The sequence below is a fragment of the Phodopus roborovskii genome, unplaced genomic scaffold, assembly GCF_943737965.1.
Source record: "Phodopus roborovskii unplaced genomic scaffold, PHOROB, whole genome shotgun sequence".
In the NCBI taxonomy this organism is placed as follows: Eukaryota; Metazoa; Chordata; class Mammalia; order Rodentia; family Cricetidae; genus Phodopus; species Phodopus roborovskii.
In genome coordinates this window covers 46,023,959-46,041,065 of record NW_026126433.1, presented here as the reverse complement: position 1 = coordinate 46,041,065, position 17,107 = coordinate 46,023,959, and the positions used below count along the sequence as shown (strand labels likewise).

Sequence of the window (17,107 nt, the reverse complement as noted above, 5' to 3'; positions counted from 1 at the left end):
TCTCAAACAACTATAAAGACCAATTTCATACTTACAATGAACTGACTTTTCAGCCACCTGGACTCACCTTCCCAAACCAGGATGCATACCCCAATTCTGGGAACAAGTAATTTCAGTAGTTTAAAATGCTATGTCATTTGGGAACTATTGATTTAGCATTTGTTCTCTTTGTCATTAACCTTACCATCTCATCATAAGCTTATGCTAGTCATGGCTTTATTAGAGTCTGTCTATTTATAAAACCATCAGCTCCTTTAAGTTGGAGTTCATGGTTTCTTGGATTTTCCAGGATATTTGCAAACTCTCATTGTTCATTAGAAACTCAATACATATTTTTCAAGTAGAAATTTTGACTTCTAGCTTAATAGACCCAACTCTCGCTCTCTCAGCTAGGATTATCCAAATGTGCAGCCTTGTTTTCCTTGCAGACCTTATCTCCATATGGAAAAATTTCTTCCACCTGCTCACCCCAAGCCCAGGTTGAGTACTGAGACTCTAAAGTTGTGCTGCAACATCTGTCTTGCTTTCCTGGCTAAATTAGGCTGGGGTGACATTTAACCTTGTTTTATTTATTTTTTAATCTTGTGTTGCTATGGTCTAGGACACATGAATTGTTAAAATGAATACTTTCAGAAAAAAATAAGAGTGCCTTGAACATAATTAGAAAAGAAATATTAAAAGAGGAAAGTGACAGATATTTAATATGCCTCTTCCAACTTTGTATATCAATTTAATACTTTATATAACTTGGAACCTATCCATCAGCCTGACATGTTGTGAGGCAGTCTTGGCTCATGATAGATTAACTAATTCTTCATCTATTATTTATATTCTGCCTGTACTAGAAAAATGTCATTAGAGCAGCATAAAGAAAAAAAAAAAAGACAAAACAAAGGCCACAAAAAATAACATCATTAGACAGGGTTAGAAAAGCAGAACTTCACAATCAGGATGGAGGAAGAAGTCATTGGTTCAGAAAACCTCAGATTAAAAAAAAAAAACTTTGAGTCCCTAAATATACAAATTAGCTGTATGAGCCATAGCACTTGGGGAGATGAAGGCAGGATGGTCAGGAGTTCAAGGCCAGCCTGGACTACCAGAAACCATGTCTTAAAATGTATAAACAAATGGGCTAGAGAGATGGCTAAGCCATTAAAGGCTAGGCTCACAACCAAAACTATAAAAATATAAATAAATAAATAAATGAACAAACAAGCAAATAAAAATTACCTCTGGGGTTTCCGAATTCTGTTATCAGGAAATATGAATTTACCTCCTCTTTCCACAAACGCTGTGATGTGTACAGAACTACTAATAATGACTTGGGCAAGCACTGAGACACTGCCTATTGGGTTACTTGTTTAAGTGATTTACTGTAGGAACAATTACTTCATGTGTCAGGAACGTTGATGTTCTGAGGAGTCAGCAGGTCCCTCTTTAGCACAGATGGTGGATGTCAGAGATGCTCGGATTGTTTTATGACATTAATTCTACATTGTTTTTCTCAATAACTACAGGCTTTTGGAGCAGAAGAGGAGTTTTACAAGCTCTGAAGGTGAGCCCAGCCAACACTCACTGTGCAGGATGTGCACGTGTGGTAAGTATGTACCACTGCACCATTCTGCTGTCATTTAAGAGTAGACACCAGTCTCAAGGATCTACAAATGTGTAAGAACATAGTCTAGTCAGATATTTCCTTCCTCATTGTTGAGTTGGACACACTTTATCCTGGGTGCCATGTTAAATATGCAGATCATCCTGGGTTCTGCTGTAGTTTGCATGTTGAATATGTCATAAAAGTCTGTGTATTACAATTTTATACCTAGTGGGGTGCTATTGGAAGGGATAAACCCTTTAGAAAATGAGGTCTAACCAGTGATCTCACCCAAGACAATGAAACTCCTTGATCACAAACTATAATTACAAAACTGCAGTCAAAACATACCTTTTCTCTTTTAAATTGATTTCTTAGGTATTTTGTTATAGTAATCAAAAATTGGCTAACACAATAAATAATTAAAATTAAATTTAGACTATCAGGGGAAATACCTTTGAAGTATTCAATTAATGTTTCAGGATTATTTAATTGTAACTCCCAGGCTATGGGTACAAGGATCAAATGAAGTAGTAGCTTGCTCGATTGTCTGACAATCTGTCTACACCATGATCAAGGAGAAATGAAATGTTGTGTTTCTTATTTGAAACTTTGAGATGTGATGAATTACCTGGTTAAATCTTTCAATTACCTTCTTTACATATTTATTCTTTCCCAGTAAGGCATTGTTACATTTCTTCTCCAAGCTGGTGACGAGATGTTAGCAACCTGACACACTGACTAAGCAAAGCAACTCACTTGAGTCTCCACAGCTGACATCATGTCCATGGAGGTAGGCAAACCTCACAACATTCCAGTGCCGTGTGACTTGGTTCTTCTTGTGTAGAAATTTGCTCTACCTGGATCTCACCTTGGAACTTTGATGAGTAGTTACAATACTCCTTACCTCCATCCAAGTCACCACTGGGGCTCTTCACCCAGCAGAATTACTGGGTGTAAAAAGGCACTTGGAATGGGGTCCTTATATTAGTCATAGCGCTTCATCATCTCTTGTATCTTTGAGTGTTTGCTTCCTTGTTTGTAGTGTGAGTTTGAAGTGCAGCTCCCCAATTCATTAATGAAACCATGACCCCCAGTGCAATTATACTGGGAGGTGGCCTACCAAGGGGTGGGTAGATTGCATGTAAGGTAAAACCATCACAGATAGAATAAGGTTCATTATTATAAAAAGGGGTTACAACAGCAACTCTACCCTGTAGGTTTTATCCTTTGTACAGAATTTTACCTCCTGTTCCAATGCAACATGAAGTCCTTCTTCATAATGATCTCTACATCCTGTAAAACCAAGAGCTACATAAACTTCTTCTATTCATAAATTACATTGCATGCACTGTTCTAACACCAGAAATCAGATTCTTACACACTGGGATGATTGTGTTTACCTTGTAAAGTTTTTGTGAGAATTAAATGAGAGGATGTCTTCAAAGACCAGTCAACACAGTGCCTTGAACAGACTCCCAAGTTGGAACTGTTATGCCACAATAGGTTGTAGGTAGACAGACCTACTTTATTAGTAATTTAACATCTTTTAGAAATCTATCTTCTGCCTAACCAATAGTAACTTTTTAAGTAAAGACAATTATGCAAAATAAAACATAATTCTCAGTGAGTATTAATGCCTGCATATCCATTTAGAAAAAAACACTTTGAAAATAGGGTTATTTTATTTTTGTTCAAATAGGGGTGCTTCATTTCAATTTTCTACTGAAATAAGCTTATAATTAACATCTATTTTGAGAAGCAATGCCATTTTAGCTGTTACATATGTTCTTTGATAACAAAGAAGAGAGTCATTCTTGGGCCAGTGTTTCAGCATAGACTTGCATAGTGTAAAAATAATTACAATTTATCAGGGAAGATCTAATTATTAAAAATTTTTATTCATTAATGGTAAGCCTCTGACAAAACCCAGTAATACTTGATGAAAATACACATGTAAAAATATAATGTCCCATCATTCATTGAGAAGTGGGCTGAAAAGATGACCGAGTGGGTAAAGGACTTGCCACACAACCTTGAGGACCTGAGCGCTCATATCAAAAGCCGGCTTTGGGAGGTTTGCATAGGGACTCCAGCTCTAAGAGAACAACAGAGACATGTGGATCCCATGGGCTCACTGGTCAGGTGGTGTAACCAACTAGTAAGCTCTGAGCTCAATGAAGAGACCCTGGTGGAGAGCAATTGAGAAAGAAACCCAATGTCGACTTTTGAGTTTCACATGCACATACGTGTGTACACATACCCATATGCATATACACTAAGAACTAATCACATGAGGAGTTTTCATCTGAAATGATGGGGGAAAGAGTCTTTAAGTCAGTGAATTTGCCTCTTAACCTTACATTGTGACCTGTTAGGCAATGGTTTGAGCAGGTTATTTAATGTCCCTAACTTTAATTTCCTGCCCCGGCTGGGGGAGGGGGAGACAATAGCAAATAGCAAGAGTGATTTCAGGTCATTTGTCTGCCCCCTGGAAGGGACATGATAAATGGTGTAAGCATATGCCACAGATATGGATAGTATGGAAATATCAGGTGTCGCCAAAGTAGTGAGGGTTTTCACAAGATATTCAGTTACTTCTCAACCCTTTGGGTCTTAGTTCTCATGCCCATGCAGAATAGCCAAATTCCCACCATCATTAACACATCATAGTTAAGGACACCTTTGGGTTTGAAATTAATAGATATGTGTTTTATTTGCTACCCCATATGATTTTAAAGCACAGAAGCACAGGTAGCCACGAAGATAAAGTACTCCTAGAATAAATGCAAATACCAGTGAGATGTGGGTTTGTGGCTCAATGCAGTTTCTGCATTAGACAGTTGCAATTTCTCAAGTGATATAACTGTTAAAGGGAAAGCTAACACTGCAATAATGCAGAGAACATCCTGGTGCCTAAAGGTTCTTAAGGGCTCTGTGGTTGATGTAGTGTTTTCTCATACTATTCCCATGGCAACCATGGAGTGAGCAACAGTTAGTCCTCTAGTGTGGTTTTAAATACGAGTTCCTCAAAGGCCCATGTTGCTTAAAGGCAATATTAGAAGTGGCGGAACCTTTAGGAAAGGGAGGCCTGTGGAAAGTATTCTGGTCTTTAGGGGGATGCCATTAAAGGAGATGTGGAGACCTCAGCTGCTGCTTCTTCTTGCTTTGCTTCCCCACTGGGAGGCAAACAGCTTGCCATCTGCTTTGACTTGCTGCTTCCCAGCAGGCCCTGAGCAATGTAAGCAATCAATCATGGACTGAGCCCTCCAACTCAGGAACCAGTCAAGCCTTAACTCTCTTCAAATGGTGACTACTTCAAGTATTTCTTAAAGTAACAGAAAGTTGACTAATACATCCCCATTTACTTTGTGAACGTGACACTAATGAAAACCAAATAAAAACTAAGGAGTTATAACTAAGAAATTAAAGGAGGTGGGTCTAAAATCTGACTATTTTATGTATGTGTTTGTTTTGCTTGTAAGTGGGAGTGGGGTCCCATGGTGGGCCTGTGGAGGCAGAGGACAACTTGCAGGGGTTGGTTATCTCCTTCTTCCAGTTTAGGGACTGAACTCAAGTTGTCAAGTTTGGTGGTAAGTGCCCTTACATATGGAGCCATCTAGCGGACCCTAAACTCCGAGTATTGTAAGTCTACATTCCCTCAAAGAAAAAGAAGCAAAAAGTGGATTGTGGGGTGTTGACACTCATCAATCTTTTCTTCATGGTTTATTGTGTGATTATTGTCATCGAGGCACTATCAGCAGAGTAAAGGATTATTCATGGCTCCAGCTTGCAAGAAGCTAATGGGCTAGTAGGATCAATTGTGCATATTTCGTATACAGACCAAAGGACCAAAGGGCTATGAAAATACTCAGGAATAAGTGTTCTGGGAGTAATTGTGTGTTCCATAATGTTAATCCTATCCTAATGTTCTGTACAGTGCAGCAATCTACATAACTGGTCATCTTTGGAAATATTTTTCTTCCTTCCAGTCGTTGGAATCTGGTTCAGTTTGATATAGTGTTCTTTTGAACAATAACAACTGGAAAGTCCCACACTAATATTGCAAACTATAAACTTGAGGAAGGGTCAAAGCTAGAAGAAAAGGCTTTGAGTAAAAGTGCAAAGACTCACCAAGTCCATTTTATGCCTTGTTTGCTATGCCAGTAAGGGTCAGCATGAAACACTAGGAATTCAAGCTTTGCCTGAGAGTTTTTGAACACAGAGAATGGATCTGTGAGTTGATAACAATGCTCAGTTCAATAGTTTACTGATATATATATATATATGTATATATATATACATATATATATATATATGGAGAAATCCACACTGCCTTTGCAGTCTTGAAAAATTGGAGATAATAAAAACTGCCATAGTATTTTCACCAATAAAAGAATAATTTTAAAAAATTGACTCAACTAAAACAAAAATCTGGTTTGATCAGAACACTATTTGTTTAAATTTTTCTGAATTGGGTACCTATCACATGTCATGGTGTGGGAATTACATATTATCTTTAGCATCATCCCAGAGAGTAATAAACAGCTGTTTCCTTTGCAGAAAGGCAATCTGCTTATATCCATTTTATCTAATTATATCCATTTAAACTGTGCGTTCATACTTAAAAATTGTAATAGTAAAATCTGAGATGTGGTGAATAATAAAATAGATAATTATAGTATAAAGTGAAAGATACTATACAATGGAATGTGGATCATTCTCAATCTAATATTGTAGGGATTGGAGCCAAGACTTTGTCTTGCTAGGCAAACAGTTGACCAATGAGCTATTAACTTAACCTCCACAGCTTTTTAAGCCTGGCTCAAGTGCTTGTGTTTCCAAGTGTGGTCTCTCCTTCAGCCTCAGACCCCTCACTGGAAAATGGGCTTCGTAACATTTATCTTGTAGAACTGGCTCTAAGGTATACTGATAACTAATAGATCACTCTACCCAGTAGTTTAGATGCCAGGACTGAAAAATTGTGTATTTGTATTCGGTTGCTTTTTCCTCACGTGGACTACCCACGGGATTCTATTTCAAACATTATTTTTGCATAGCATTTGGAGAGGAAGTGTGAACCAGGGCCTGGTCATGCAAAGTCTGGATTTTACCTCCTGGTACATCCCACCCCAAGCCAATTTTATGAAATGCGAGCTCTGAATAGATACGAGACCCTTGTCTCCACAAGTTTGACTGATTCCAACTTGAAATGTCTTTCTGTGAAGCCATGGTCTAAGCAAGAATGTTGGGGATTGGAGTGTGTGTGGGTACTGCCAAGAGCTAGAGAAGTTTGCCCTCTGAAGCTTTTTCAAAATCCCAGGGTGCTTCCCAAATTTATGTTGACTTTCCAGGCTTTTAAAAGGACCTCTCAAATTCTTAACCAAAAATGTTTTCAGCCATTGATAAAGGGAGAGTGAGAGATAAGGAATTTAAGATTCAATTATTAACTCGCTACCCTAATATTCAGGCTTGGTTGTTTTGGACTGAGTTTAGCCTAGAACAGCACAGGAAACTGCACAGGAATCCGCAACAGAGTCCAAGCACACGGTGTAGATTGGTGCTGGCTTGCCTCTCCAGGGGTCACAGGTTCTGTCAGCCTCAGGAGCTTGATTCAAGGTGGACCCTGCGAGCTGGCAAGTCCAACAAGCTGGACAGTAGAGGGCTGCCCTCGCTGGTGGAGAGACATACTTCGCGACATCCCCAGATGAAGTATAGTGCAAGATTCGCAAAGACACATGTCCTCCAAACCATTTTTCTGGGGACATTCTCGGCCAAGTTCCCTGGGCTCCTGGGGTGGGAAGTTGGTGAACTTTCTGAGCGAGCTAGGGTAAACAGTAGGAATTCAATGAACTAGAGCGATGCGGGGCAGAGGTGATGGCTTCCCAGAGTGTCGTTCTCCGGATCCTTGCCCGCAATCGTGCGCGGACGGCTCACTTCCCCAGCCGCCTGGTGCTTTGCCAGCCAGAACCCGAGCGGGCGAGGGCAAGGGCGAGGCAGGCGGGCTGGGGAGAGGCGCGCAAGGAGGGCGGCGGCCGGACTCAGCGCTCGCCTTGGGCGGGCGGCTCCTCACTGCATCAACCTGCGGGCTTAGGCTTGGACGCCGAGCCCCTCCCACCGCACCCCACCCCCGCCGTCCGCCCGCCCCGGGGCCGGGGTTCCAGTTGGTGCGGAGCAGCCGCGAGCGGAGCTCCCGCCCGGGACCGCAGCGGCAAGCAACGTCGCGGCCACCGCTGCTGCACCCTCACTTCTGCCACTTGGGAGCAGGCATCCACTCCTTCCCCGTCTCCCTTTGTCCGGTCCCCCCATCCGCCCCCTCCCCCCATCTCTTCTCCCATCCCCTGCCCTGCGAACCCCCTCTCCTCCGTCCCTCTCCCCGTGTCCCGGCTCCTGTGTCTCTAGCCAGCTGGTTGCGCACCCCTCGGTCGATCGGCACCGGTGCTTTCTGAGGGCGATCTGTGCCGGGTGCTCCCAGCTCTCTCCTTCAGCTTCATCTCACCGCGCGCCTGGCCTCTCGATCTCCGGCGGCGCCCTGCTCCCATCCCGAGTGGGTTGCGCGCCGGGCCGCCGCCTGGTCATGTCAGGATGGAGATCCGGCAGCACGAGTGGCTCTCGGCCTCCCCCCACGAGGGCTTCGAGCAGATGAGGTTGAAAAGCCGCCCCAAAGAGCCCTCGCCCAGCCTGACCCGAGTGGGCGCGAACTTCTACAGCAGTGTCAAGCAGCAGGACTACAGCGCCAGCGTCTGGCTCCGGAGAAAAGATAAGCTGGAACATGTAAGGACCACTGGTGGGGAGGGGGGGGGGTGTGCTACGTGGTCAGAGCACACACCGCTAGGAGTATAGGGACTCTAGTGGGGACCCCAGCAGGCGGCCCTGCCCCAGGGCCAGGTTGCCTGTATCCTCTAAGGCTCAATTAGGTGTAGAAAAGAAAGGTTTGCTTTCAGGTACCCCAGTTGGAGCATCCTGGGGGATCTCCTGACTGGTTCTTCACTGTAGGGTTCATGTGCAGTGTGTTCTTGGAGTACCTGTGAGAAAAGTGGTTGATTGCAAGGGACCAGCCAGGCTTTGCACGAGGAGGTTTCAGTGGGATGTTTACCTGGTTCCTTGGAGCCATTTCACTCAATGCAGAAACTACAAAAAAAAAAAAAACAAAAACAAACAAACAAACAAAAAAAAACCCAAAAAAACAAAAAACAAAACAAAGCAAGCAAACAAACAAAAAACGCTGCAATAAAGTTGTCGCTGGCGATCCAGAGCTTTTGGCAATGTATGATGGGATGCTAGCAGGAGTTTTTAGGGAGCTTTCCTACCTAAACCCAAATGGAGAGATATTCTGCGCTGAGAATGGACAGGCCAAAGGTCCCCAGCTATCTGCTACTCCTTGGCAAAGTGGGACCCAGTGGATGTGCATTTCCCTTCCCCTTTCTCTCCTGGGTGAGGACTTGTGTCTTTGGCTCAAGTGTTGAGTCCCTAAGACTGGCCATTCTAGAAAGAAGAAAAGTCCTTCCACAAGGACCTTTAGGGAACCCACACTTAAAAATCTGACCTGTCAGTATGTCCTTAAGCAAATGTTGAAACGAAATTAAGAGTGTACCAGCAGCAGCAAGAAAAGTGCTGCTATGCTACCCTTAGCAAACCTGCAGAATCCAAACTAAGTCTCTTAATGGGATGTGGAAGTTTCCTCGAATTTGGGTCACCACGTAAAAAATATAAGACAGGAAACTGGAGTCTCCCTGCGCTGTGCCCACCCGAATCCCGCCTGGCCCCCAAAGCCTTGCCTGAGCTTTGCCTCACCAACAGTATCCCTGGAAAGAAGCGTGGAAGTGGGTATTTCTGTTAGAAGCCGAAAGGGCAGCCCGTGTCTTTTTGAGGACCTGATTAAGTCACCCGAATGACTAATTCTAAAACCCTTATTTAAATCTCCTAGTTGAGTTGAGTGACAGGCTCTGTTTGGTGTGGAGTGAGCCAAAAGGATGTCCTGGAGAGGAGGTTGTTGAAAGCTAACAGCAATATCTGTTTTACAATGCCCACTCCAGGATGCTGCTTGAAGGGATAAGTAATGGAGAGGATAGATAGATAGATAGAAGCAGCATCTCCACTTAGCTCTGGATGCTCATGAGAAAACTGGCCCCAGCCTCAGGCCTCAGAGTGGTGATGGAACCAGCTTCATTTTCGTTTCATCATAACTGTGTTCATTTGCAGTGGTTGCTTTAGGCTGGCCCATTTTTTTTTATACTTTTACTGAAAATCAATAGTACAACTTCCTGTGAGTATGTCATCCTGAGTCCCAGCTGCTGCTGCATGCATTATACAGAAATGCTCTCCCACATTTTGATTTGCATTGGAAGTATTAGGGCTACCTATTGGGCCACAACAGCTTTACCTCTCTGTTTGAGGTGTGGAATGCTAGGCTCTCCTGAGGATGAGAGATGAAGGGAAGGGAGGGCTGCTCAAGCTTACAAGTATGTGAGCATCTGCACTTTCCCTCACTCCGATGCTCTAAAGAGCATAGCATTCATAAAGAAAAAATAAGTGCCCCATTTGATGTTGAAATCAGAGCCTCATTTGCTTTTAAAACTATGTTTACATGAGATGTAGGTTCTACCTTCTATATTTACCTCGAATTAAAAACGGAGCTTTTGTTCCAGATGATTTTTGGTTTAGTCTCTGGCCCCTTTGAAATACTAACATTTTAATGAATTAGTTTATGAACATGTTATGAAAATTTAAAGTCATAACAGATACAAGCTGTATTCGGATCCAAGCACTCAGTAGTTATATGTCCTGTTTTGTATGCTATAAATGTTTACACAGTTTGCTGCTAATTTATAATTCAGTATGTGAGATTTAAAAGCCCATAACAAATGTAACCTGGCATATAGTTGCTGCTTAAATCCTGAGAATATCATATTAAGTTTATTATAAGCATCACACTGAAGCTATGTGGCACCTTCTAGTTTAGATGTTGCAGGGAGCAAGTTGTGGGTGTCATAGAAAGTCAAGGGTGACTTACAAACCACTCCTCTGCTGTCTAATCAAAGGGATGGCCACCGTTTTTATTATGTTGAAACAAATGAAGAAAAAATTATGATACAGGTGGTATGTCTGAAAACAGCTTATTCGGTTTTTTGGCGCTTTGAACACCAATTTAAATATTAAGGGAATAAATAAATTATGACTTCAAATGACACATACGTTTAGTCATCACAAGTAACGGAATTCCCCAAGATGGAATGTGGCAGTGTGTGGATTCTAGCCAGGCTTTAGAGGCACAGCTTAATCTGAAAGTCAATAACACGGTGTAAAGTGACAGCTAAATAATGTATTTCTACCCACTTTGCTAAAAGTGAGAGTAATTTATCTCTTACTTCGACTGAAAGACATCAGATGGATCTCCGGCTATGCAAAAAGAAAGTGACATAAGTTGGATTGGAATACATTCAATTGATCTTAAACTCTATTCCTATCATTAGTTAGTTGATACTTAAAAATCAAGATTTGTAAGTACATAAACAGCTGTGATGGTGCATGTCTACAATCCCAGCACTGGGGTGCTGGGGCAGGGACAGCCTGGGCCTATTGGTAGGTCCTGAATCAATGAGGGACACAGAGTGAAAATAAATACATGGCCAGACATAGTGTCATGTGTCTGTGATACCAGCCTTCAGGATGCTGAAGCAACAGGATCTGTAGTCCAAAGCCAGTCTGGGCTATAAAACCAGATGTTGTCTCAAAAAAACAAAAAAAAAACTGACCTAACCAATGAAAAGATAGGCATATATGTGGACACTTTCCTAATCCTAAATCACAATTAGAATGTGCAAGAAGTTAGTGTTGTGTATTCTGAACTCTGAACTTCAAACTCAGCTTGTGAGATTGACAAAAGTGAAACTTTTGGTTGCACGCAGAGTATTGTCTTACTTGTTAATCTCTCTTGGTGCTTAGAGCATGATCCTCTGCCTTCCTAATGTTGTGACCCTTTGATACAGTTTCTTGTGTTGTGTTGATACCCAACCATAATTTTTGTTGCTATGTCATAACTGTAATCTTGCTGTTGTGAATCATAATATAAATATCTGATATTTAGGATATCCGATATGGAACTTGCAAGAGTCACAACCCACAGATTGAGAACTGGTTTAGAATCTTTTGCATCCTGTTCTGTTCTAGAATTCCTATGGCTTGAGAGAACAGCGGGCTTGTAAAGCAATGTCAGTCTTACTTGTAGTAGGATTCTAGTATTTTCTTGAGGTATAATATAAAGGATTGTGGTTCAGTAAAGCAGGCTGGGCAGGAGACACCTCTAGAATCTCCCTAGGTTGAGTCCCTTTGAAGCTCATGATCTTCTCAGAGGACACTATGACATTTGCTTTCACTTGTACTCTATGTTGTTCTTGAAGTTTTTGCTATATTTTTTTTATTGGAAAAAGACTGAAATAAGTCTGCTCTATCCACTTTTCAGTTTCATGCCAGTTGTGTGAATTCCCAGGTTACATGGATCAGGGAGAAGCCTGTCTCTCTTCCATTTGTACTCCACAGGGTCTTGCTAAAGTGGTTGTAAGTAAAGGTTCTAGTTAGATAAACCTGAATTTGATTTTACTTAATTTTCAGTAAATGAGGCAACTATAGGTGAAGGGCTTAAAGTATGCAGGGTATACAATTACATTTAAAGGTCATGGCTTTGCAATGGTGAATAAATGGGATAGTCTGTCTATATTTCAGGAACAAATATCCTAATATGAATCAAGCAGATTTTTTCATCATCCTCCTCATCTGCACAGGCTGGTAGGATTCTCCTCTTCCTCTTCCTGTGAAGACAGGAAGAAAATGTCAATCCTATCACTCATTGACCCCTATTGCCATGGCAGCTTACACGTTCTAGAGATGGCTCCTGAAGCTTCTACCCACAAGTGATGCATCTGTAAAGCCCATACTTATTAGCCAAAGAAAGTTTCATGGTCAAGGTTCACTTGAAAGGGATGAGAAAGAGGACACAATCAAAACCCAGAGAGAAGAGAAATAAATCTTTTCCTGTATGGCACTATAGAACATAAAGCACTCAGTGTAATGTTAGGACTGTATTGGATAACCAATAATGCAGCTAAGGTAAAAGGACTTCTCCAGTCTTCCATTATCTCTGCCTAAGCACCTCCACTCCTCCCAGGTTTCACATTTAACATCAGTTCCCCTTTGTCCTAGATCCAAAGCATAAGACACTTGGGCCACCAAGGATGTTTCCAGTCTTTGGTTTTCCAAGAGTTTGACTCTTCCTGGATAGTGGCTCTTTGCTTATCCCCTCTCTGGTCATTCTTACCTGATTTCTTTGTTTTTCATGATCTCTACTGGCCAATGCAAGCAAAGACCAGCTCCTTACAGATATCTCACAACCTTATTTCCTTCTTGATTTGTGCCAAGCCAATGAGATGAAGTTGCAAGATTGGTCAGAGAATCTCTTTACACTGTAAGGAGAAATACAGAGTACAGATTGGCAAAGAGTAAATGATGGGGGGCAGGGCTGGAAGGATTGTGCTGTTGGTAGAGTACTTACTGCACAAACATGAGGACCCAAGTTTGTATTTCTAGTATCCACATAAAAGCCTGGAGCTGCAGTATATATTTGTAACTCCAGAGCTGAGATAAATGGAGACAGGCTGATTCCTGGAACTCACTAGCCAGTTTGTCTAGTGTACCTGGTTAACTTAATGTCTCTGTCTCAAAGAATAAGGTGTACAGTGACCAAAGAAGATACCTGACATTGACATCTGGCCACATGCATGAACTCTCCCAACTCACATGTATGCATCATACAAGCATAAACACACACACACACACACACACACACACACAAAGAATAAAAGACAATTCTTAGTGTTCTCACTTGTAGTTAGCATTGTATGTTGTCCTAGTGTCTTAACTAAATAAAAAGATGTTTCCTCAAATTTACAATCGCTTTGATTGTTTGTGTTACCAGCAAATAGTAAATAAATGTCACATTCACAATTGACTCTTGCAATGATTATTCACATGATGAGCAAAGAATAAGAGCAAGATTGGCCACTGTGGTGTTGGTTTGTGTTACATAATGCCATTTATGTCCACAGAGCCCACCCATGAGAGTACTGTGCCCCACTGAGCAGATCAGCAAAGCAGGGAGAGACACTTGAGGGAATGAATATTTAAAATGCCCCATTACAAATCAACCAAACAAACAGACTGGCCAACATATAAGGACAATGATGTTCACAGAATTAGTTCCTGTGATAAATGAAAGGGACAGTCTGGGAACAGGCAGTGTTCTCTGCCTCTCTAACTTGTCCATCGAGGAGAACACATTAGGTATCTCCTGGGTGCCTTCTGATGGGTCTCAATGGGCCCATATTGTTCTTGTTCCTACCACAGTTAACACATATTTTGCACAAGTGGGCTTCTTTCCCCAAGGGTCAACATGACAGCTTGTTTTGTTTTCTCTCAACTCTACTGGGTGTGGCTTATTATTGAATTTTGAGTTTAATCATGGCCCTTGTTATATCACACAAATCATGAGATCGATGCCACGACGATTGGATGATAAATGTGCTTCTTCATTTTCCAATGAGTGTTGTGGACATTGTATTTACTTGCAATGAGCTGTAATCAGTGTCCTCCCAGTAAGTTGTGGAATTAGATCCACAAGTGACCTGAAGAGTTAGTCTTTGAAGATGGTATCCACTGACACAAGACCACCACTAACAATGTCATCCATAGAAGAGTAGTTGTTGAGAGTGTCTTTTATGTGAAAAACACTGTTAGGAGATTGTGAGCACAAGATGTTTACAGTCTTATAAATACAGTTATATAGTCTTATAAAAATACAGTTACAATTATAGTTTTGTGAATAATAAGAAAAAGCAAAGTAATATAATACTGTTGGTTGTCAAGGGTCTCATTGTTTAGAATGGGATAAATTACTGTTAAAAAAAATCAGTAATTAATACTGTTACATATTGAAAATATAACATGACAAATATTTATTCCAATAATACAGTTTATATAAACATTTTAATGAATTAATGTAATTTACCACATTATCAGACTAACAGAACCAAACTATATGGATAGTCTCAGTGTCTGTGATGATTAGTTTTATTTCATCACTTGACACAGTCTAGAATCATGTGGGAAGAGAGTCTCAATGAGGAATTTTCTAGATCATGATGGCTTGTGGGATGTCTGTGGGAGATTGTCTTGGTTATATTAATTCAGTGTGGGCAGTACTGTTTTCCAGATTTGGACCTTAGGTTGAGTAAGAGTAGAGCAAGTGGGGATGAAAAGGAGGAGAATGCAGGCATTCATTTCTCTCTGCTCTGCGCATGGATGTAACGTAACTGGGTGTTTCAGGTTCCTGCTTAGTTGATTCCCCTAAAGATAACAAGTGAAAAAAATGTGAACTATTTGATTACTTGAGGAGGTCAGGTATCCATACATGACAAATGTCTCAGCTAGAAATAAAAGCAACCTTTAGTATTCTGATAATGTATTTCTTTAAGTAGAATCACATACAATGGTGAAATATTAAAAATTACCTGTATAGACTGTGATATATATATATATATATATATATATATATATATATATATTTCTCTATCAGTATATGAAAACTCATAGACAATGCAATCAGGCAAGAAAAAGAAATAAAATTATAATTAAAAGGAAAATAAAATTGCTATTGTTGTTGGATTATCCACATTTGAAAATCCAAGATCACTTGGTTTGACAGGTAACAAAATTAGATAAGAAAAAATGTTTAAAAGTGAGAATTTAAAAGGACATTATTGGTTATTTGCAGACAATGTAACTATGAACATTAAAAGATCTGAGGTAAATATATATATATATGTATATGTATATATATGCATATATATATATATATATATATATATATATAAAACAAATTAGTAATATCCTTGCACTTATCAGGCTTACTGGATAAAAGGTCACCTTGTAAAATTAAGCATTAAAAATAATTCCAAGGTAAATTTAAAGGTATCATTTACATTATCATAAAATAACAAGTACTAGGAATGTCTAATCAAAAACTTCTTTAATTTTCCACCAGATGCAATTCCTATTAAAATTTCAACAACTTTGTCTGTATATGTGTGCACACTGAATATGAATCTGAAGTCTATATGCAAAGGTTCAAGAACAAACAAGACAGTGGTGAAGCATGAAGAAGACTGGTTGTGGACATCAACACTTTCAATAAAGATGATTCATTAAGTCAGGGCTGTGGCTGTGTGAATGGGAATGACTTCCTAGGCTCACGTATGTGCATGCCTGTTCCCTAGTTGGTGGTGCTGCTTAGTGATTGTGGTTCAGTATGTGAACTCTCACCGTACAGTTTCTGCTGCCATGCCTGTCTCCTTCCTGCATTCTTCTGCCACCATGGACTCTTATCCCTTTGGAACCATATGCCAAAATGCACTCTTCTATAAGTTGACTTGGTCACAGTATTTTATCACAACAACAGAAAAGTATCCAATATGAATGTGGTCCCAGCACAAGGATGAACAAATAGATCAGTTGATAGGTATGCAAGTACAGGAACAGACCTGTGTACATTATGAAATGTATCTTGGATTGTCTTTCAAAACATCAACAACTACCAATTTAATGTGAGTTTACAGACTTAAATTATAAATCAAAGAACCAGTAAGGAAAAAAACTTTATTAACTTGGACCAAGAAAAAAGTCTTAAGCACTGTTAATAATCTCAACTTATTAAGATGAATAAACTAGAACAAGGTGAAACTAATCATTTTGTCTCTGGAAGATTACATTTAGAGGGCAAAGGCAAGTCACAAACTAGAATGCCATACTTTCAATTTATACTCTAACAAATGATTTATATCCATAACATATAGAGTACTATATAACCCTCAAAGAGCTGAAATTAAAATGATTGACAGTATCCAAAATGTTGATGAAAATAAAGATCATCCATACCTCAATAACTCTTGGTAATACTTGAACTCATAGAGCCATGATCAAAGACTGCTAAATTAAGCATATGTATATTTTGTGACCCAATGATTAGAATTCAGTGTGTGATTTAGATGTGTGCTTGTGTACATCAAGGATGTACAAAAATAGTTACTAAAGCATTAACTTAGTAGTGCCTAGAAATTGCATCCAAAATATCCAACCTTTTCATGTGAAAAGGGATGACACATGTATGTCTATTGCATATGGATGTGCTAGAGTAGATTGCTCATTTAGACACAGTAGTCCTGCAGAACAGAAGCCAGGTACAGGCAGCAGGATTCCATTCATAAGGACAAGCAGGCAAGGCTCAGTTAGGGAGATGGAATGGTAATGTCTACCTTTGGGGCTGAGGTGAGCCTAAAGGGAGGGTTCTGTGGAGCCAGTCATGTTTTCTCTTTTTTTGAATAATGGTTATGAACTGAACCTTTTGGTGGTTTACACTAAATACCTATAGCATAATGTTTTAATAACAGTTAAACAAACAAAAAG

At 40.3% G+C, this 17,107-nt stretch overlaps 1 protein-coding gene across 2 annotated transcripts in view; it reads left to right on the top strand.

Moving 5' to 3' along the window:
* The first annotated feature begins 7,972 nt into the window (after positions 1 to 7,972).
* Positions 7,973 to 17,107, top strand: part of Pld5 (phospholipase D family member 5) — a 297,142-nt gene continuing 288,007 nt past the window's right edge. Inside the window, exon 1 of one of the 2 annotated variants that reach the window (XM_051186375.1) lies at positions 7,973 to 8,368. In XM_051186375.1, the coding sequence (XP_051042332.1) occupies positions 8,180 to 8,368 (189 nt within the window). In that variant the 5' untranslated portion in view covers positions 7,973 to 8,179. The remainder of the gene's footprint in view (positions 8,369 to 17,107) is intronic. The other variant, XM_051186376.1, reaches the window with a different exon arrangement.